The following is a 22,867-nucleotide window of genomic DNA, read 5'->3' on the forward strand; positions in this document are numbered from 1 at the left end:
ATCCTGAACAAGAGGATCCTCAGCTGCAGCCTAAACCCAACGCTCTTCAACATTTACACAAACGAGCTGGCTACCGCTCTGGAATCTTCCACAGCACCAGGTCTCACCCTCCACCATGCGCAGGTGAAATTCCTGCTGTATGCAGATGACCTGCTTCTCTCACCAACCGAGAAAGGCCTCCAAGATAACCTGAAAATCTTAGAGAAATTCAGCTCCACCTGGGCACTACCGGTCAACCTAAAGAAAACCAACATTATGGTGTTCCAGAAGCGAGAGAGAAAATCAGACCAGCACCCTTCATTTGTCTTCAATAATTGCGCCCTTACAGGAACGGACAACTATACCTACCTGGGCCTAGAGATTCACTGGTCAGGGAGCTTCAAACAAGCCATAGAGACCCTGAAAGACAAGGCATGCAAAACCTATGCCATCCGAAGGAAACTCTACCATCTGAAGCCACCAGTGAGGGTCTGGTTAAAAATCTTCGACTCTATCATCGCCCCAATCCTCCTGTATGGCAGCAAATTCTGGGGTCCTCACACCTACCCAGACTGGTCAAGGTGGGATTCAAGCCCAACAGAAATATTCCACCTGGAATTCTGCGAGCACCTTCTCCAAGTCCGTCGGAGCACCTCCAACAGTGCTTGCCGGGCCGAGCTGGGCAGATTCCTTCTACACCTAACGGTTCTAAAGAGGGCACTGTCATTCCGGGCTCACCTACGTAGGAGCAATCCAAGCTCCCATCACCATAAAGCCCTGACACATGTAGGTGAAACAGAAAAACCAGGACCCTCGGAACAGCTCACCCAAACCTGACCTGAACACCAATCACAGCAACCTGACAAAAGCCGGAATCAGGAAGATGGTAGACGAAGGCCAGGAGAGGTACGTAAGTGACTGGAAGAACGACATCATCAGCTCACAGAAACTGACCATGTTCTGGAGTCTACAGAGAGACTACAGACTGGCCCCATATCTGGAGAAACTCCCGGACCGCAGAGACCGCAAGATCCTGAGCCGATATAGACTGCCCACAGTCTGGCCATCGAATCCGGCCGACACAGGCAGAGCTACAAGCCAAGGGAGGAAAGACTGTGCCAACACTGTGACCAGGAGGCCCTGGAGGATGAGACCCACTTCCTGCTACACTGCTCCAAATACTCAGCAGTGAGGGACACTCACTTCAGGAGACTCACATCTCTTCCTGGATTTCATCACCATGAAGGAGGAAGAGAAAACCTATATTCTGCTGGGGGAAGAAGAGAGAGCAGTGGAGATAGCAGCACAATATGTGAGCGCATGCCATAGGCTGCGAGAAAGAGAACTATGATATGCCATGGACTTCTATGGCCCCCACCCTGGATCTGCCCCATTCCCCCCATCCACCTTCCCTATGCCATGGACTTCTATAGCCCCCACCCTGGATCTGCCCCCATCCACCTTTCCTACAGCCCCTACCCAACATCACTACAGTCCCTATCCCCATTCCCTCTTGTACACTTGCTTTGGCAAAACTAATGTGTATTTAGTCCTGCCAATAAAGCTTCTTTGAATTCTAAAATAATAACAATACTAAATCACATTGATAAGAATAAAAATCAGAGTTGAAATATCCAGAAAGAGAAGGTAAAATAGGAGGGCTGAAGATCCAAGATTGGTGCCAGACTGCGGAGGTAAATGGGTAAATTGTTCTTTTATTACCTGAAAAGAACTGCTTGGCTAAGGCAGCAGTCAACTAATATCCTAGAAAGGACACTAGGAACCCATCACCCCCAAAGGTAGCCAAATATCCCTGATGAATTTGTTTGGGAAAAATACTATAGATTTCAGTGCCAGTGAGTGAACCCATACACCAGGGGTGTGGAATCTTTTTTTTCTGCCAAGGGCCATTTGGATATTTATACTATCCTTTGGGGGCCGTACAAACACCGCCCACAAAGTACATCCTGACTCTGGCTCTGGTGTCAGGATGTAATCTTTTATTGCATGCCCTTCAGTGTTCTGTAGTGAATACTGCGTGTGTGTGCTCACAGAGCAAAGAGAAATTAATGAGGTGGTGGCAATCAAAATATCTGCCAAAGCACTGCAGTCCCTGAGAATCTGCCCGGGGGCCGGATAAAAGGTCATCGAGGGCCGTAAATGGCCCTGTGCCTGAGGTTCCCCACCCCTGCGATACACAGTGAAGCCAGCACTTCACCTGGAGATGAAAGGAGACCAGGCAGGAGAGTCCCCACAAGAGGACTAGTAAAAATCACCTGGAGATGAGGAAACCAGGCAGCAGCAGAGTCCCCCACAGGTTGACAAGGTAAAATCACCTGGAGATGAAGAGACCAGGCAGAAGGAGAGTCCCCCACTGATGGACAGGGCAAAGTCTCCTGGAGATGAGAGGAGACCAGGCAGCAGGGGGGTCCCCACAGGTGGACAAGGCAAGATCATCTTGAGACAAGAGGAGATATGCAGAGGGGAATGCTCATTGGACGAACGGGCAAGATCACCTGGAGTCTAGATGAGATCAGGCAGGTGGAGAATCCTCACAGGTTGACAAGGCAAGGTCACCCGAAGATGGGGAGACAAGAGGAAAGTGCCCCATAGTGAACAAGGCATGGAATTATCTGAAACTAAATATGGGATCTGTAGCCTAACTTATAGAGCAGTAGACATTTTGAGCAAACTTATATGTAAGTGAAGTCCAACTAGTCTATAACACTCAGCCCACCTGAATATCCTACTCTCTGCCTGTAGCCACCCAATACACTGAATTTCCCCTTTGTTAGAGCCACCCAGTATTGTGCTTGATTCTCTGCCCCCCAAACCCTCAGCGACTCGTGGTTGCATAGATTCCACTAAGTGATGTGACCTTAGGGTTAGAGGATCATGAGTTTGAGATACTGACGTGGTGCGAACAGCCCGATATACATTGTCCCAGAGATGACCATAGTCCTCAGATATTAATCCTATACAAAACTAGGGAAGGAAGGAAAACTGTATCATGCTCCTGGAAGTAATCAATGACTATTGCTCATTTGTAACATGAGGCATTATTATTCTGCCATATGGGAAACTGCTGTAATGCCCAGAGGAATGGCTCTAATGTGGAGGATAGCCCTACTGTCCAAAGCTCCATCCTCCATCATCAGAGGAAGCGGGTGTAACGGGGTCTTCTGTGCTGTAATACCTCTTACGTTACCACCCCGTTTCTCAGGAGGTTCACTCTGCTTTTCCTCACTTCTGAATGAAGGACGCTGGTTCGAAAGGCTTTGTAACATGGGAACATATAAAAGATCACTGCTACTCCATGTATTTCCAGTGTGACAACATTTTACTCAGTGGTCTCAGAATATATATACATACAGAGGGCAGGACAATCAATGTGTGTTATGCCAGTAGATAACAGGCTCCAATTAAGACGCCAGATTTACATTACAATAGCCGTGGGATTTACAAAGGTGGGAGGAGGTCAGAAGTGGTATATCTCGTTTACCTCTGCCCAGGGGGTTGCAGCCGGGCGGTTGCTGCATTAAGGGCATACATCTCCTATTCAGTGTGCTGATGGGTTCTGTAACAGCAGGAGCAAGGTAGAAAGCATAATTTATTCAGAGATCAGAGGAGCCAGGGTGCACAAAGCCGACCTCCAGCAGCCTGACAAAAAGGCTCAGCCATTCACAGGCAACATAGGAGCCAGGGTGCACCAAGCAAACCTTCCTCCTGCAGCCTGACAAAATGGCTCAGTTATTTACAGGTAGCAGAGTAGCCACTGTGCACAAAGCAGACCTTCCTCCAGTAGCCTGACAAAAAAAGGCTCAGCCATCCACAGGTAGCAGAGGAGCCAGGGTGCACCAAGAAGACCTTCCTCCAGCAGCCTGACAAAAGGCAGCAGATGAGCCAGGGTGCACCAAGAAAACCTTCCTCCAGCAGCCTGACAAGGCTCAGTCATAGACAGGTAGCAGAGGAGCCAGGGTGCACAAAGCAGACCTTCCTCCAGTAGCCTAACAAAAAGGCTCAGTCTTCCACAGGCAGCAGTGGAGCCAGGGTACACCAAGAAAACCTTCCTCCGGCAGCCTGACAAAAATGCTCAGCCATCCACAGGCAGCAGATGAGCCAGGGTGCACTAAGAAAACCTTCCTCCAGCAGCCTGACAAAAAGGCTCAGCCATCCACAGGCAGCAGAGGAGCCAGGGTGCACCAAGAAAACCTTCCTCCACCATCACTCCACTAGCCTGACAGGAAGGGGCTCAGCCACCCACAGGTAGAATATCCACCCACCATTACTGCGCCTCCACTAGCCTGACAGAAATCCATCCACAGGTAGAAATGGAGCTAGTGTGCCAAGAATACCACATCTCACAACTATCTTGGATTCTGCAGGACAGTCCTGAATTGGGGGAGATATCCCACAATTTCAGGTTTGTGCTGCACAACGTCGCCTTCTTTCTGTGGCGCCCCTGAGGCTCGGTCGCCACAGAGGTACTGCACCTTCCTCTCTCTTTAAAGGTGTGGTACCCCACCATCCAGGTAAGGTGGGGACTCCTTTCCACACTCCAACACTCGCACCCCACACACAACAGGGTAGTTCTGCACAACCACATTGTGGCTCAGTGCTTAGAGAGTAGCAGAGCACCTTTGGTGGTTCCCTGCTTGAACACTGGATGTGCTGGGAGGTGGGTGGAGTTTAGATACATAAGAGTGGGAGAGTGTAGGATGAGAGGTTCAGTCTGGCAGAAGGTCAGGCGGGTAAGAAGTCACTCACAGGAGTGAGGATCCCTTGAAGAAGGGATGGAGGAAGGAGTGCTGCAGCTGCCTCAGTGATCTGAGCCAGCTGGCAAGGGAAAGGAGAAAGATATAGAACTGAAACCTAAGCTTCCATAAGAGAGAATGACAAGTACGGAACGAAGGAGTAGGAGAACAGAGAGGATGTGGGTTGGAAGAGGAACCCTGCCTATAGGTTCTCAGTGCAAGGCCGGGGCCCGGTCCCCGAGGTTGTATGGACACTTATTGTTCTGCAGCAGACACTGGTGGAGTAGTTGGCTGTAAATGCATTACTCACAACAGCAATCGGATAGAGAGCCGGGACTCAGGAGAAGGGAGTCCCCGAAGCAGGCTACAGCTGTCTGCCGTACAAGTAGAGTTCTTGGGAACATCTGTAAAGAGGAACTCCAGTGTACCACGGTTCTGGAGATCTTCACACTTTAGGGCGTGATAGAGGAGTCATTCAGGAAAGGTACATGTTGGCGGGGTGTTGGAGAGGAGCTTTCCGTCTTGCCTGGAGGTTGGCTGAGTCTCTGACCCGGAGGACACGGCCCGGAGGCAGGCACCATTGTGTACTGCAGACTGTGAGTAAAGCTTTGGAACTACAAGCCCCGGTGTCCTCCATTCATTCTTGCGCCAACCCGCTTAGCACTGCTACATCTGGGTACCATCCCTTACACTGCCTGCGCCTCTCCTCATCGATTGCAACTACACGGCCCTGGGGCTACAGCTTCACCTGTGGGGAGCTACACCATTTATGCTGCAACACATCAAAAGCCCCAGAGGATCCGCCTGCAGTGTCGGCCTAACATCTCACTTGCCGAACACCACAGGTTGTGTCACGAACTATTCCATTACATTATAAACTCCCTTTGATTACTTGGGTGCCCAGGGCCACGGACCGGGTCACCACCGCTGTGACACATTCCCCTGACACCGGCCCAGTACCGAGTACCCCACAGCCCTGGGAGGGCGACCCAACTTGGCGTCACGAACAGGATGACGAGACCCGATGCCATCGGGTTCTGTGTGCCTGAGATTTGTTGGACTTTGAACTTTTGAAATTGTGTAGAGGACCCAATTTAATAGACTGTGACATGTGTTGAAAATGGCCGCTGGCGCGGAGAAGAAGGGCGTGAAGAAATAGGAGGTCCTAGGAAAAGACCGCGAAGAGGCTTGCGCCTCCCCTGCCTGAATTACTATGTGACAGCAACATGGCCCACCCCCCAAGGGGTTCGTATACTGGCTTGGTATGGAGGCGCTGGAAGAAGGCGCCGCCCCCGGAAGGAGGGGCAGAAGAAGCCAGTGGCGGGAAAGGGGCCAAGGCAGGAAGAACGCCATTTTGGAGAGTGAGGGAAGGAGGCCTGTAGAGCGCGCGGAGGTTAAGTCGGATCTCCCCGGCGCCATGGCTGAAGGCTCCGACCCCATCTCTGAGATGAGCTACCAGCAGCTAGAAGATGACATCGCCCAGCTGACGTGCTATCTGCGACTGAGGCAGGAGGCCTTATGGAGGCTGAGCAGGCCGCATGCAGAGGAGGGGCCTATACCATGACACTTCAGGACCTGGTACCTGCGACACTGGTACCTGCCACCGCTGCACCGGACTGTCCCCAGGCAGCACCAGTGTACACCTCCACACTGTCCATACAGCTGGTCGCGGCCTGCCCGGAGGAGTCACCGGGGACCCCGGGAACCAAGGCCACACTCGCCTGGACCAGACGCGGCTGCGCATGTCCCATCGGAGGCCCCTGCGGACCCGAAGCCATCATCCGTTCCATCACTGCCAGCACGCGGACCCGCCATTCTGGTGGATATCCCTGCAGCGGCCCACCGTCTCAGGCCTGTGCCGGAGCACCGCCAGGAGGTCCCAGGTATAACTGCAGACCCTGCACCTGGGAAGTCCCTGGGGTGTACGCCCGTAGTAGTGGCAGGACAGGTCGTGCTGGACCTTGTCTGGGACCGGGATGCTAGTCCCAAGGGGGAGACATCTGAACCCCTAATGGTGGTGCCGTGGGCCCCAGTGGGTAAGAGGAGGTCCCGGGAGGAGGAAGAGAAGACTGAGGCCTATTGTCGAGCTACCATCTGGCAGCTGAGCACCAGGTGAGGGAGCAGCGCCGGCTGGCAGTACTAGGCCCGGATTTGGATGGAAAGGGAAGGCCCGTGCGGGTTGCTACGGTCCCCGGGACTCGGCTGGATGGGGACAGGTCCTCAACGTGAACCGTGAAAGGGGGTTTGGGTTCATCGCCAACCCCCAGAGGATCTCTGATTTATTCTTCAGCCGGAGGGACGTGGAGTCTCACCTCCGGAAGGGACACCCAGCGCGTGACCTCCAGCCAGGGGAATATGTTACCTACACCCGCCATGAAGGACTACGCGGCTGGTACGCGTTAAACATCCGCCGCATACCAGAGGACTTACTGTCCACCTACCTGAAGGAGAAAGCACGTGTTCCTTCCCTGGTACCTGTTGCCGTCCCTGTTGTGCTTCAGGCAGCAGTTGATCGGAAAGTCATCAACCCACCAGGAGGTGGTAACTCAGAGCATCTCCCCTGGAAGCAGCCTAAGCCGAAGGTACAGAAAACAACAGTCTTCACCCCACTGGAGGAGGAATATTTGAGGACTGTAAATGCCTTCTTTACACCTGGTAGCAGTACCCAATCGGCTTCCAGAACCCCAGGAGAGGACCAACACTAGAATTTACAGTAGCTCTCGTGACCCAGGAGGGTTTGTTTAGCACCGTTGTGCCTTTTTTTTTGTTTCCAAATCATGGTTTAGTTTTTTTGGTTTCCCTAAGCTGCCATGTTTTGATTGGCAGCGTTTCTACATTTGGAACTGAGGAGATCATGAACGCTGTATGATTCAAAACTTTTATTGTAAATAGTTGCACCTCTTTAGGTGCCCTCTCTTGGTTTTACATAAGGACACTTTGCGAAGATGATGTCAAGATTTTACATAAGGACACTTTGCAAAGATGATGTCTACCTCAAAGGACACTGCAAGAGATCCCGGCTGGGAGCGGTGTCCAGCACTTGCAAGAATAATTGTTGAAAGTTTTAATGTGAAGTATTTTGATAATGATGTATCTTATGAGAGTATTAGTAACTAGGAAATGGCTTTTATATAGAATGAGAAATGTTTTGATACAGAGAAGAGCGATTTGAATAAGGAGTTGAAAATGTGAATGGTGAACCAGGTATCCCTGGTGTCACCTGAAAGAAAGTAGAAAATGTGCACTAGAAAGAGAAGAAGAAATGTGTACTAGAGAAGGAAAGATGCCTAGTGCTGAAGTGATAGTGAGTCACATATGATAGCACTTAGAATTACGTAAAGTATGAAAAATTGCACCTTTGACTTGAAGTTTAGATAGTTAATTAAGAATTGTTTGCAATGTTCAAGAAACAATGCCTCCTATATTAGGAAGTTTAGTATAATAAATGTTTATGCAGCATTATAAAATTTTGTATGTTCCTGTAGTGTCAACTTTGTTTATCTTGCAGCCCGCGGACTTGCTGTGTTTAACGGGGGGATGTGTGGCGCCCCTGAGGCTCGGTCGCCACAGAGGTACTGCACCTTCCTCTATCTTTAAAGGTGTGGTACCCCACCATCCAGGTAAGGTGGGGACTCCTTTCCACACTCCAACACTCGCACCCCACACACAACAGGGTACTTCTGCACAACCACATTGCGGCTCAGTGCTTAGAGAATAGCAGAGCACCTTTGGTGGTTCCCTGCTTGGAACACTGGATGTGCTGGGAGGTGGGTGGAGTTTAGATACATAAAAGAGTGGGAAAGTGTAGGGTAAGAGATTCAGTCTGGCAGAAGGTCAGGTGGGTAAGAAGTCACTCAGACAGGAGTGAGGATCCCTGGAAGAAGGGATGGAGGAAGGAGTGCTGCAGCTGCCTCAGTGATCTGAGCCAGCTGGCACGGGAAAGGGAAAGAAGGAGAAAGACGTAGAACTGAAACTTAAGCTTCCATAAGAGAGAAAGACTAGTACGAAATGAAGGAGTAGGAGAGCAGAGAGGACGTGGGTTGGAAGAGGAACTCTGCCTATAGGTTCTCAGCGCAAGGCCGGGGGCCAGTCCCCGAGGTTGTATGGACACTTATGGTTCTGCAGCAGACACCGGTGGAGTAGTTGGCTGTAAATGCATTACTCCCATCTAAAATTTGGAGCACAACAGCAATCGGATAGAGAGCCGGGACTCAGGAGAAGGGAGTCCCCGAAGCAGGCTACAGCTGTCTGCCGTACAAGTAGAGTTCTTGGGAACATCTGTAAAGAGGAACTCCAATGTACCACGGTTTTGGAGATCTTCACACTTTAGGGCGCAATAGAGGAGTCGTTCAGGAAAGGTACAAGTTGGCGGGGTGTTGGAGAGGAGCTTTCCATCTTGCTTGGAGGTTGGCTGAGTCTCTGACCCGGAGGACACGGCCCGGAGGCAGGCACCATTGTGTACCGCAGACTGAGTAAAGCTTTGGAACTACAAGCCCCGGTGTCCTCCATTTATTCTTGCGCCAACCCGCTTAGCACTGCTACATCTGGGTACCATCCCTTACACTGCCTGTGCCTCTCCTCATCGATTGCAAATACACGGCCCTGGGGCTACAGCTTCACCTGTGGGGAGCTACACCATCTATGCTGCAACACATCACCAGCCCCAGAGGATCCGCCTACAGCGTCGGCCTAATCTCACTTGCCAAACACCACAGGTGGCGTCACAAACTATTCCATTACATTATAAACTCCCTTTGATTACTTGGGCGCCCAGGGCCACGGACCGGGTCACCGCCGCTGTGACACATTCCCCTGACACCGGCCCGGTACCGAGTACCCCACAGCCCTGGGAGGGCGACCCATTTCCTCGCCATGTTGGCTTATACACTTTTGAGGTGTTGAGTTCCTCCTCCTGTGACCCAGGACCTTGGGGCAGGGACCAACATCTGTCTGTGCTGTGTATATTACATACATTCACTAATTACGGGAGTAGAGCCCACAGCCACTTGCATGGCAGGCGGCAGGTTTACTGTGAGCCACAGGCTGAACTGCCAAGGACAGGAGACGTCTCTGCTTGGCCTGCTCTATATATCAGCACATCTCTATATACTAAATATGTATGAGTTCACTCTTTCTTTGCAATATTCCAGTGTTTTTTTAAGATTGATACAGAAATACAGAGTGTATAAATATAAATGGTTGAGGAGGTAAAAGTGGCTGGGACCCTATTAGGTAGCGACCATGCTATTTTAGAATTTTGGATAACTAGAGGCGGAAGACCTGTGAAGACTCAGACGTCAAGGTTAGATTTCAGAAAGGCAGATTTTAAGGGATTCAGAAAGAGAATTGGAGGGATCCAATGGCTGGATATCCTTAAAGACAAAAATGTCCAGGAAGGATGGGAAATCTTGAAAAATGAAATTCTCTAAGCACAGTTGTTAACAATTCCGAAAAGAGGGAAGAATAGGAAGCATTTAAGGAAAGCAGGATGGATGAACACAGAACTTAAGCACATGCCAAAAAGGAAGAAAAAAATGTTTATAAAATGGAAAGAGGGAGGCATATCTAAAGAAGAATATAATGCTGTCTGCAGAACCTGCAGGGCACAAATCAGATTAGCTAAAGCTGAAAATGAATTGAGGCTTGCAAGAGATGTCAAAAGCAATAATAAAGGATTTTGGGGATATGTCAAAAGTAAAAGAAAAGTCAAAGATGCTATAGGATTTTTACAGGATGAAAATGATGAAATGGTAAGACAGGATGTTGAGAAGGCTGAACGTTTAAATTCCTATTTTGCATCTGTTTTCTCTCAGAAAGGAAATGTAACATCAACTGTTATTCACTGTCCTATTAAGGGAATAGAAGAATCCAGGATATCTATAAACAGAAAGATAGTGAGGAAACACTTAGCTAACCTAAATGAATTCAAGTCTCCAGGTCCAGATGAATTACACCCCAGAGTACTGAAGGAGATAGCAGAAGAAATTTTTGAACCCCTCTCCATAATCTTTGAAAATTCTTGGAGAACAGGAGAAGTGCCAGAAGACTGGAGAAGAGCAAAAGTTGTTCCTATCTTCAAAAAGGGGAAGAAGGTGGACCCAGGCAACTATAGGCCGGTGAGTCTGACTTCTATACCAGGAAAGATCTTTGAACAATTTATTAAACAACATGTATGTCAGTACCTGGATAAGAATGAAGTGATTAAACAGAGTCAGCATGGGTTTGTAACTAATAAGTCATGTCAGACTAATTTAATTTCCTTCTATGACGGTATTACTGATTGGGTGGATCAAGGAAATGCTGTAGATATAGTATATCTTGACTTCAGCAAAGCATTTGACAAAGTCTCTCATACAATCCTTATTGAAAAAATGACTAAGTATGGAATGGACAAGGCAACTGTTAGGTGGATTCATAGCTGGCTTAGTGATCGGACCCAAAGAGTGGTCGTAAATGGCTGCACATCCAGTTGGAAGAATGTCTCAAGTGGGGTACATCCCATTGCACAAGGAAAGACTAGAAGCAATGGGATGAAACTGAATAGGAGGAGACACAGATTAGATATTAGAAAAAACTTTTTGACAGAGTGATCAATGAGTGGAACGGGCTGCCACGAGAAGTGGTGAGTTCTCCTCCAATGGAAGTCTTCAAACAGAGGCTGGACAGACATCTGACAGGGATGATTTAGCGAATCCTGCTTTGAGCAGGGGGTTGGACCAGATGGCCCAGGAGGTCCCTTCCAACTCTACGATTCTATATACACACATACAGGAAAGATGTATATCTTTGTACCGTGTTAGCCAGTGGATAGAAAAATATTCAGGATTGAGAGTCCTCAGTAGTTGATACCTTTTAATGTCTAACTGAAAAGATGGTAATACATTGCAAGCTTTCGAGACTACTCAGGTCTCTTCATCAGGCTAGACTAATACAAAATCTGAAGTCACATATTTATGCACAATACAGCCTAGAAAAAATGCAATAGATAAGACAAGTGACGTGAAGCAGAACTATCAATATGGGAGAGGGAGAAACATAAATATAAACATTGGACCAGTTCATAGATAAGGAGTCTGGATGTTTTATGGTCCTCTGATTGGGGTCTAGTTCTGTGTTGCCCCGCAAGGTTTTAAAAGGAAATTCCTTAATTGATGTAAAAAGACATAAATTCATGCGACACATTCATTCCAGCACTGAGAGAGACGAGTTTGGGAGTATAAATTTATGATGAACTTTGACACTCTCAGTGCTGGAATGAATGTGTCGCATGAATTTATGTCTTTTTACATCAATTAAGGAATTTCCTTTTAAAACCTTGCGGGGCAACACAGAACTAGACCCCAATCAGACGACCATAAAACATCCGGACTCCTTATCTATGAACTGGTCCAATGTTTATATTTATGTTTCTCCCTCTCCCATATTGATAGTTCTGCTTCACGTCACTTGTCTTATCTATTGCATTTTTTCTAGGCTGTATTGTGCATAAATATGTGACTTCAGATTTTGTATTAGTCTAGCCTGATGAAGAGACCTGAGTAGTCTCGAAAGCTTGCAATGTATTACCATCTTTTCAGTTAGCCATTAAAAGGTATCAACTACTGAGGACTCTCAATCCTGAATATTTTTATATACACACATAGTAAGATGTATCAATCTTGAAACACTGGCAATAAAGAAAAAGGTGACATAAAAAAGTGCACTCAACCCCCCCCCCAAAAAAAAAAGAAAACTAATTATTTGTTAGAAAAACATTTAGCATTTTTAACCCCTTACCAATTTTCCTTTTGTGTTTCCATTTTCTTCCCCTTATTCCAAGATCCTTTTTTACCGTTGCTATAGCTCTGAGGTCTTGATTTTTGCAGGCCGCTTTAGTTTTAGGTGACATCATCCATTCTTCCATGTACTGAAAACGGAAAAAACTTCCATGTGGTGTTAAATGGTGGAGAAAAAAGCAATTCCTCCTGCAGTTTTATTTTCCAGTGTTCGTTGTATGGGGAAATGATCCAACGCGATTCTCCAGCTCCGTTACACCTGTGTTCCACCTCTTAACTAAAACATAAATCAGAAGTTTGTAAAAGAAAACCCCTGTGGTTTGTCCCAGTGTCCGAGACCTCTGATGTGTTGGGTTTTCCAGCGTAGTTCTCTCAAGGCTTCGTGGGGAGCCAACAGTTCTGATATGTTTGAGCTTTTTGATCACCGTTTACTTCGCTTTTTTCGGTGTGTTCTCAAAAAACAACCTTCAAGTGTGTTCGCTTTTTTTTTCTCTTTAGGGTTAATGTTCTCTTTTAATCAATTGGGCTTTTATGGACGTGACTGTTCCAGATATCTATTTTAATTTCTTTTTGTGGGGAAAAAGGTTCAAACTAAATTTTTATGTTCTATATGCCCCAATGTGACTTATTATAGCGCTGGTGACCTGATGTTTACAGTGCATGAGACCGCTGTAGCCAATCACTGAGCTCAGCACTGATGACAGTCTAGTCAGCATGATCGGACAAACTCTGTGCCTGCAGCAGTCACATGTGCTACAGACATGTCACCTTTGCAGGCCTGTAAACAGACTCGAGCAGCACCACTGGAGTACAAGGCGTTAAGGAACACGGACGCTGAGGGGACAGCCCGAGGGTCGGAGAGGGGTGCCCAGGGGATGGCCCGAGGGACGCAGAGGGGATAGCCCGAGGGTCGGATAGGGGCGCCGTGGAGACGGCCCGAGGGTCGGTGAGGGGCGCCGAGGAGACGGCCCGAGGGGCGCCGAGGAGACGGCCCGAGAGTCAGAGGGGGCGCCGAGGAGACGGCCCGAGGGTCGGAGAGGGGCGCCCAGGGGATGGCCCGAGGGTCGGAGAGGGGCGCCCAGGGGATGGCCCGAGGGACGCAGAGGGAATAGCCCGAGGGTCAGAGAGGGGCGCCGAGGAGACTGCCCGAGGGTCAGAGAGGGGTGCCGAGCAGACGGCCCGAGGGTCAGAGAGGGGTGCCGAGCAGACGGCCCGAGGGTCAGAGAGGGGTGCCGAGCAGACGGCCCGAGGGTCGGAGAGGGGCGCCGAGGAGACGGCCCGAGGGTCGGAGATGGGCGCCGAGGAGATGGCCTGAGGGTTGGAGAGGGATGCCGAGGAGACGGCCGGCGAGAGGGGCGCTGAGGGTCGGAGAGGTACACCAAGGTGATGACCCGAGGGTCGGAGATGAAAACAAGAACTTAGGTGTGAAATGTAATGGGAATCTTGACAGTTGCTAGAGCTCAGTAGTCAGTAGGGACAGCCGGGCTTCACTGGCCTGTGTCTAATGATAGATCTGTCCCCATTGCTTTTTTTCTTTAATGAGGCAGGACAATGGAAGATTTTAACAGGAACTTTTAAACGGCTGTCCATCAGTTTCAAACATTTTGTTTGTGGCCTGGGCAAAATAAAACAATAGTCTGGTCACAGGCTGTGATTACAGGTGTGGTCTAAGATATATTCTCCTATCTGTGCCACATATTGATCGTAGGGCAGTATGAAGATAACGTTTGGTTTCACACTTGCGTTTTTTGCGCTGCGTTTTTGCGCAAACATGCACATGCATTTTTTTCTCTATTTAGCATGGGTGCGCATTGTCATGCGTTTTTACGCGCATGCGTTTTTTTGTAGTGTGCGCCCGGGTGCACAAAATGCAATCTGTTGCATTTTTTGTGCATCCGACCTGTCTCAAAAAAACGCATGCGCACGGAATTCACCCAAAAACACATTAAAGTCTATGGGAGCGCTGACGTGCGCATGGTCATGCGCACGTCAGCGTTTAAAAACGCATGCGTTTTTAGGTAAAAAACCATGCGCAAAAACCAAGAAAACGCATTAAAAACGCATGATGCGTTTTTTTTATATGCGTTTGCACTGTGCACGCAGCGCAAACAAACGCAAGTGTGAAAGTAGAAGACAACAAATTGCGTAATGTGAATATTGACTTGCGGGTCATGCCATTTCAAGTGAGCCAATGCATTTTTGCTCCCTATTTTTTTTATTATTTTGAGATTTTATGTGGTGATATTGTGTTAGTGAATGAAAATTAATTAAAAAAAAAAAGTACATAGAATTTTTTTTCCTCGCATTTTGCAAAGTTTTGAAAAAATATTAATTTTTGTGTTGCATGCCTTTACATTACTCCCCACAATTCGGGCAAAAACCAAGATAGAGAAATGGAAAAAGCACCATTCCACTCAGAACTGTACAGGCTTCCACCCAATGTGTCACAGGAATAGTGTTATCTCCATCACCCCTAAGCCTGTTTTCACCTTCATGACTATGACATTTTACAATTCTCACCATTGTCACTTTATGAGGTGTGAGGCAGCCACTGGTGTGATTTGTGAGGGTCCCTATGTGTCCCCCAGGATGCACTCAGAAGCATATTAGATCCGCAGGAGTGCCTTGTGGTCACAGCAGGATGCCTGTGAGTCACAAGGCAAAATAAAGTGCAAACTTGGTCAAGTTATTTGACAAAGGAGTTGTTTAGGAAAACCAGGTATGGGCTTTTATTTTTGAAACTGCAGGAAGGTAGTGGGGCTGGCCCGTTTCCTCCAGCCCAGATCTTATAAGTGGCCTATGGCCAAAGATTGGAGTGATGGAAATTAAAAACCCTGCAGGAAGAGTTTGGGGTGTGTCAGTTTTGGTCTTGCAAGCAGACAGAGCAGTTGGTCTGCAGAGCTCTCCCTGTGTGAGGCAACACAGGGCCAAGCGGAGCCAAAGGGTCTGACACCCCTGCATACACGGCAGTGCAGTCACAGCAACCGGTCCCAGGTTGTCTTTTGTTTTCCCGGTTGCGATACGGAGAATACAGCGTGCTGACCACTGTGAGTTTTTTCTGCACGTTAAAAACGTTTATTTTTTTAACTTGCTTGGGTCACTGCCTCTTCACTGCACAGCGTGGGTACCGCTGCACTACAGAGGTCATAACTCCCACTGATTCTGAGAATCTTTATTCATGACATATTTTACTTCATGGTAGTGGTAAAATTTCATTGATATGACTTGCAAAAAAATCAGAAATTAAGTGAAAATTTAGCAATTTTCAAACTTTTATCTTTTGTGCCCTTAAAGGGAACCCGTCACCCCCCAGGCGTTTTTAACTAAAAGAGCCACCTTGTGCAGCACTAATGCTGCATGCAGTCAAGGTAGCTCTTCTATTTGGCGTCCTTTCCACCACTGAAAGAATCCTTTTTATAATTTGTCACTCATACCTCTAGTTTGTCCAGGGGCAGGTCTTTCCCCCCGAACACAGACTCCTCACAGCCATCAGTCATTTCCTCCATTCTTCTGGGCGCTGCCTCCTCAGCGTTCAGTTATTTACCCGGCGCCTGCACTGTAATCTTTTTCCTTGGGCATGTGCAGTTAGCGCTGCCCGTCCACTGACATCACATGATGTCTTCCTTCTCGCGCCTGCGTGGACACGCGGCCCGAGATCCCACCCTGCAGTCTCTTCTGATTTATTCACACTGCGGGGCGAGATCTCAGGCCGCGCGTCCACGCAGGCATGAGAAGGAAGACATCATGTGATGTCAGTGGACGGGCAACGCTAACTGCGCATGCCCAAGATTACAGTGCAGGCGCCGGGTAAATAACGCTGAAGAGGCGGCGCCCAGAAGAATGAAGGAAATGACTGATGGCTGTGATGCGTCTGTGTCCGGGGGGAAAGACCTGCCCCCCGGACAAACTAGAGGTATGAGTGACAAATTATAAAAAGGATTCTTTCAGGGGTGGAAAGGACGCCAAGTAGAAGAGCTACCTTGACTGCATGCAGCATTAGTGCTACACAAGGTGGCTCTTTTAGTTAAAAACGCCTGGGGGGTGACCGATTCCCTTTAATTAAGAGCGTTATGTCACACTAGTTAATAAATAGCATTTCCCACATGTCTACTTTTCAGCAATTTTTGAAACAATTTTTTTTGTTATGAAGTTATAAGGGTTAAAAGTTGACCAGCAACTTCTCATTTTTTCCAAAAAAATTTGCAAACCCATTTTTTTTTTTAGAGACAACCTCACAATTTAAGTGACTTTGAAGGGTCTATATGACAGAAAATACCCAAAAGTGACACCATTTTAAAAACTGCACCCCTCAAGTTTATTAACCCTTATGGTGCTTCACATGATTTTTAGGAATTTGGAAGGAAAAATGAACATTTAGCTTTTTTTGCAGAAACATTTCGCTTTAGACCCAAAATTATTTATTTTTGCAAGGGTAACAGGAAAAAATGGACCCCAAAATTTATTGTGCAATGTCTCCTGAGCATGCAGATATCTGATTTGTGGGGAAAACCGCTGTTTGGGCACATGGCAGAGCCCTGAAGGGAAGGCGCGCCATTTGACTTTGTGACTGTAAAATTTCCTGAAATAATTGGCGCACGGCATGTCGCGTTTGCTCCTGATGTACCTAAATAATGAATACACCCCATAAGTGACATCATTTTGAAAACTAGACCACCTCAGGGAACTTCTATAGATGTGTGGTGAGCACCTTGAGCCCCCACGTGCTTCACAGAAGCTTGTAACATTGAGCCGTGAAAATAAAAAAATCAGATTTTCCCCACAAAAAATTTTAGCCCAAAATTTTGGATTTTCACAAGGGTAACAGGAGAAATTGTGCCATGCAATTTGTTGTGCAATTTCCCTTGAGTGCACAGCTGCCCCATATGTGGGGGTAAAATATGGTTTAGGCTCACAGCAGGGCTCAGAAAAGGAGTGACTTTTAGAATGCAGACTGATGGTTTCATGTCCTGATCGGACTACAGTGAAAAAACCCTATGAGTGCCACCATTTTGGAAGGAATGTATCTAGATGTGTGGTGAGCAACTTCAACCACCAGCTGATTCACAGTTTATAACGTAGTGAAAATAAAAAAAAATCACTTTTCCCACAAAAATGTTTTTAGCCACATTTTTTTCTTTTCACAAGTCTAGCAGGAGAAAATGGACCCCAAATTTTGTTGTGCAATTTTTCCTGAGTACGCCGATACCCCATATGTGGTGTCGAAAACTACTTTTTAAAGCACCGTGCAAAGCTCAGAAGGGAAGAAGCGCAATATTGCAATTTTGATTTTATTGGACTGGTTTGAGGGTGGAAATGTTACATTGGCAGAGCCCCTAAGGTGCCAGAACAGCAGAACACCCCCCTTCATAAGAGACCCCATTTTACATTGGCAGAGCCGCTAAGGTGCCAGAACAGCAGAACACCCCCCCTTCATAAGAGACCCCATTTTACATTGGCAGAGCCCCTAAGGTACCAGAACAGCAGAACACTCCCCTTCATAAGAGACCCCATTTTACATTGGCAGAGCCCCTAAGGTGCCAGAACAGCAGAACACCCCCCCTTCATAAGAGACCCCATTTTACATTGGCAGAGCCCCTAAGGTGCCAGAACAGCAGAACACCCCCCTTCATAAGAGACCCCATTTTACATTGGCAGAGCCCCTAAGGTGCCAGAACGGCAGAACACCCCCCTTCATAAGAGACCCCATTTTACATTGGCAGAGCCCCTAAGGTGCCAGAACAGCAGAACACACCCCCTTCATAAGAGACCCCATTTTACATTGGCAGAGCCCCTAAGGTGGCAGAACACCCCCCTTCATAAGAGACCCCATTTTACATTGGCAGAGCCCCTAAGGTGCCGGAACAGCAGAACACCCCCCTTCATAAGAGACCCCATTTTACATTGGCAGAGCCCCTAAGGTGCCAGAGCGGCAGAACACCCCCCTTCATAAGAGACCCCATTTTACATTGACAGAGCCCCTAAGGTGCCAGAACGGCAGAACACCCCCCTTCATAAGAGACCCCATTTTACATTGGCAGAGCCCCTAAGGTGCCAGAACGGCAGAACACCCCCCCTTCATAAGAGACCCCATTTTACATTGGCAGAGCCCCTAAGGTGCCAGAGCGGCAGAACACCCCCCCTTCATAAGAGACCCCATTTTACATTGGCAGAGCCCCTAAGGTGCCAGAACGGCAGAACACCCCCCCTTCATAAGAGACCCCATTTTACAAACTACCCCTCTCAAAGAATTAATCTTGGGGTGCAGTGATCATATTGACACCACAGGTGGGGCTCAGAATTGTATATTATTGGGCAATAAAGAGACAAATATTTTTACCACTAAAATGTTATTTTAGCCCCAGATTTTACATTTGCTGATGGGGAAATGGGTAGAAATTGCACCAAAGTTTGTCTCACACTTTCTGCTGAATGTAGAAATACCCACATGTGGCTGTACAGTACTGTACTGCTTAGCCATGCGGCGAGCCTTGCAAATAGCGCTCCGTCCTTCCTGAGTCTCGCTGTATGGCTAAGCAGTACTGTTATACATTAGGCAACCTGGAGTGCAGAACTTCCTAGAATAGTTTGTGGACGCCATATACAGAGCCCCCACCTAAGTGCTGGAAGAGAATCCCCCCTCATGACCCCATTTTGGAAATGATACCCCTTTGTAATTTAACTATTGGTGTCGTGATGATTTTGACTCCATTGGAGTTTTCCGGAAACATGCAGCAGTGGATGATGTTGGGTGAAAATCGCAAACTGCCATTGTAGTTCCCAGTAAATTGTATTGCCCATACATGGTGCCCAGCTCATGTGCCTGTAAATTAGGCGGGCTGTCATAGCTACAAAATGCCAATAATATGGGTGCTAAATGGAGATTAGGCACACTGGGGCTCAGGAGGAGGGGGCATTTGGATTTGGGAGCACAGAATTTGCTGAATCTCTTTTTGGGGTGAGGAGCCATTTCGCTTTTCCAGAGCCTTTGTGCTACCAGTAACATGGAAGCCCCCTCAATTTCCCTTAACTGATGATGGACCTGAGTGGGGACTTGCTTTATTTGTGGACTGAGTTGAAGATTTTGTTGGGAACATTTCACATAACAATTTGGATCCCATTTACCCAACGCTCCACGCTGAGCACTCACATCGGGGTTTCCCTTTAAATCTTCGACTGACGTTATTCAGATAAAACCCCAAGGGAGCCACTCACCATAATGAGGCAGCAGAGTTACTCTGGACTCCATCTGGCCTCTGTTCCGGTCATATAAAACAATTCTTATGGAAATAATTTATGGACTTCCATGCGCTGCTTGACAAAATGCAGAATCCCACTTACAGTGAAAGATTAATCATTTATTCCCAACGCGTTTCGAAGTAACAACTTCTTCCTCAGGGGATGACAAACATGAACAGATAGCATTGTCACAAGACTATATACACTCCATATTTGAAAATTGGTGCCAATAGTCACATGTTTTTCTTGCAAGAAGTCAAAGTTCAAACACATGAAATAACATGATCAATAACCTTTATCTATTAAAATCGCAATGTCCCTTTATTATATTATAGATAAAACGTAGAAAAAAACTGGAAAAAAATGTGAAAATATCAACGAAAAAGAGAAGAACTCGCAACAAGAAAGAAGTGAAATCAAGGGGCTAACCACCTAGACCACTATACCAGAAGAAGAATATATCTCAAAATCGAAAAAAGAATGAATGAATGTTCAAAACAAGATATATGCGGGATAATTATTGTAAAAATCTGCTTCATGTGAAATAAAAATGCCAGTCTAAAGAACACAATTTATATATGTAAAAGAATTTATATATAAAAATTCTATATATACACATCTGAATAAAAAATTTAAAGATTACATATATCTCAATAAAAAATAAATTTATTAAATTGTGATGTGTATGTCCATTACTTCCTAGATCATGTCAAAGGTACAGGCGTTGTCTTCATAAGATCTCATTGGAATTGCACTACAACCGATTGTCAAAACAATTAGTAGCTTCCAGTGTAAGGATCTGACCTCCAAAGAAATCAGTGCTCTTAGTGTCAATTACTTCCTAGATCCTATCTAGGGTAAAGACCTTGTCTTCAAAAGGACTCATTAGAATTTCACTCACACAGATTGTCAAAACAATTAGTGGCTTCCAGCATAAGGATCCAACCTTCAAAGAAATCAGCGCTAACAATGAAGCCAGAATCGCTCCCCATATAGGGAACTACCGCTCCGTGAATTGAAAAAAATCCACACATGAATCAACATGTCGGCATCATAGAATCACAGAATCGTAGAGTTGGAAGGGACCTCCTGGGCCATCTGGTCCAACCCCCTGCTCAAAGCAGGATTCGCTAAATCATCCCAGTCAGATGTCTGTCCAGCCTCTGTTTGAAGACTTCCATTGAAGGAGAACTCACCACTCACCAAATCAGAAATTTTGCACATGGCAGAGTGTCAGAAATTAAATTTTATAATGATATTGTGAAAAAATATTGTAAAAACATTATAAAAACCGCACCAAAAAGGGAAAAGAACAGTTTTGTTCCCTCCACAGAAAAAACATCGCTCAACTTTATTGGAAGGGGAGACACTAATCCAATACATTATAAATATGTATGCACAGATGAAAAATAATAATAAATAATTGTTCATAATGATAAAGCCACATATTAATATGAGAATAAAAATTACAACAGACTGCACATAATAGAAAAGTCGCACATGGGAGATTGGTAACTAAAAAATAAAATAAATTAATTATAAATAATATAAGTACAAATTAAGAAATTATTAAAAACAAAAAATGATGATTTTAAAACATCTTAAAGGAATACATCAGTAATTTCGTTCAATCCATTAGGTTTTAGAGTATTAAGCCTGTAGATCCAAAAAATCTCTTTTCTATTTAATTGCCCTAATCTATCATGAATATTACTGGATATATGTTCAATTGGGCTAATTTTTAACCCATTGATATTTTTGTTATGTTTCATTGCAAAGTGTCTTGAGAGACAATGCAGTAAAAACCCTATTTTAACCCTCCGTCAGGAACAATATTCACACTAACTCGTAATGGAACAATGTGCCTGTCAAGCGCAGGCTAGAAAAATGCCTAGAGTATCTAATTTTCTCAATTTCAGTGATCTGAAAGTGATCAGAGACCTTCATAGGGATGTAATAAAAGAGACTACACATTATCAGGTGCAAAACAAACCCATTTACTCAACATAAAAGTAATAACTTTGATATACACAAATTTCAAAACTCCTGAGAAGTACACTTTCATTTGTAAGAAAATCTGCCTTATTTATATGAAATATCCACAAACCTTTCTCTATCCATTCATAAAACAAGCTAAATAAACAATACGGTAGTAATGACTAAAAACATTACATACCAACCTTATAAAGTGTGATGTGTTCGGGACCAATGAGCCTGTGAAGCCAGCACAGCTATATCTTCCTTCCTGAAGCTCTGCAGACCAACTGTGGTATCAGGTTTCACACAGCAGCTAGAGCCAGGAGACTATCTAGAGGGAGGGGGTTTCCTGAAAATCTGGTGAGAAGGGAGAAATGAAAGTAGAAGAGCTGCGCCTGTCAGATCCATTGTTCCTGACGGAGGGTTAATATTGTGTCTATGGGAATTTACTCTCAAATGTAAAGGTTGCATTGTTCTGCCAACATATTGTTTTTTGCATTTGCACTCAAATAAATACCAAAATCCGTAGTACAACTGAGGTATTCCTTAATGGGAAAACATTCATTAGTGAAAGTGGATTTAATGAATTTATCCTTATGAGCAATGATGTTGCAACATAGACAGTTTTTCCGTCCACACTTGTAAATCCCTTTTATAGGAGAATTAACTAATGGAATTGATTTATAACAAGTTTTTAATCGGCTTGGGGCTATTAAACTTTTAATAGTATGTACCCTTCTAAAAGTGACACCTGGATTTCTTGGAAGGATTTTTTGAAGTATTGGATCATTCAATAAAATATACAATTATTTTGCAAAATATTTCATATTTTTGCATGTTCAGCGCAGTATTGTGTGATGAAATTCTATTGCTATCAGATTTTACTCTCTTTGATCCTTTAATTAGAGATTCTTGTGATAGATTGATACATTTGTTGTAAGCCTGTGTAATCAAGTTATCGGGATATTTTTTATCAACAAATCTATTTTTTAAAATGACAGCTTGTTTTTTAAAATCCTCTATATCCGAACAGTATTTTCTAATTCTTCTGAACTGATTGTCAGGGATATTCCTCAGCCCTTTGCCAAAATGTCCACTATTGAAGGGTATATAGCTATTAATATCCACATTTTTAAAAAAGGTTTT

At 45.9% G+C, this 22,867-nt stretch overlaps 1 protein-coding gene across 1 annotated transcript in view; it reads left to right on the forward strand.

Annotated features, from left to right (window-relative positions):
- LOC141076070 (uncharacterized) overlaps nt 1-20,418 on the forward strand; it is an 85,359-nt gene extending 64,941 nt beyond the window's left edge. The window contains exons 4-5 of the mRNA XM_073563308.1: nt 8,242-8,353; nt 20,080-20,418. Coding sequence (XP_073419409.1) covers nt 8,242-8,330 — 89 coding nt within the window. The 3' untranslated portion in view covers nt 8,331-8,353; nt 20,080-20,418. The remainder of the gene's footprint in view (nt 1-8,241; nt 8,354-20,079) is intronic.
- Nucleotides 20,419-22,867: the final 2,449 nt, after the last annotated feature.

The sequence above is a fragment of the Dendrobates tinctorius genome, unplaced genomic scaffold (assembly GCF_039654945.1).
Source record: "Dendrobates tinctorius isolate UK_male_01 unplaced genomic scaffold, ASM3965494v1 ptg000386l, whole genome shotgun sequence".
NCBI lineage: Eukaryota > Metazoa > Chordata > Amphibia > Anura > Dendrobatidae > Dendrobates > Dendrobates tinctorius.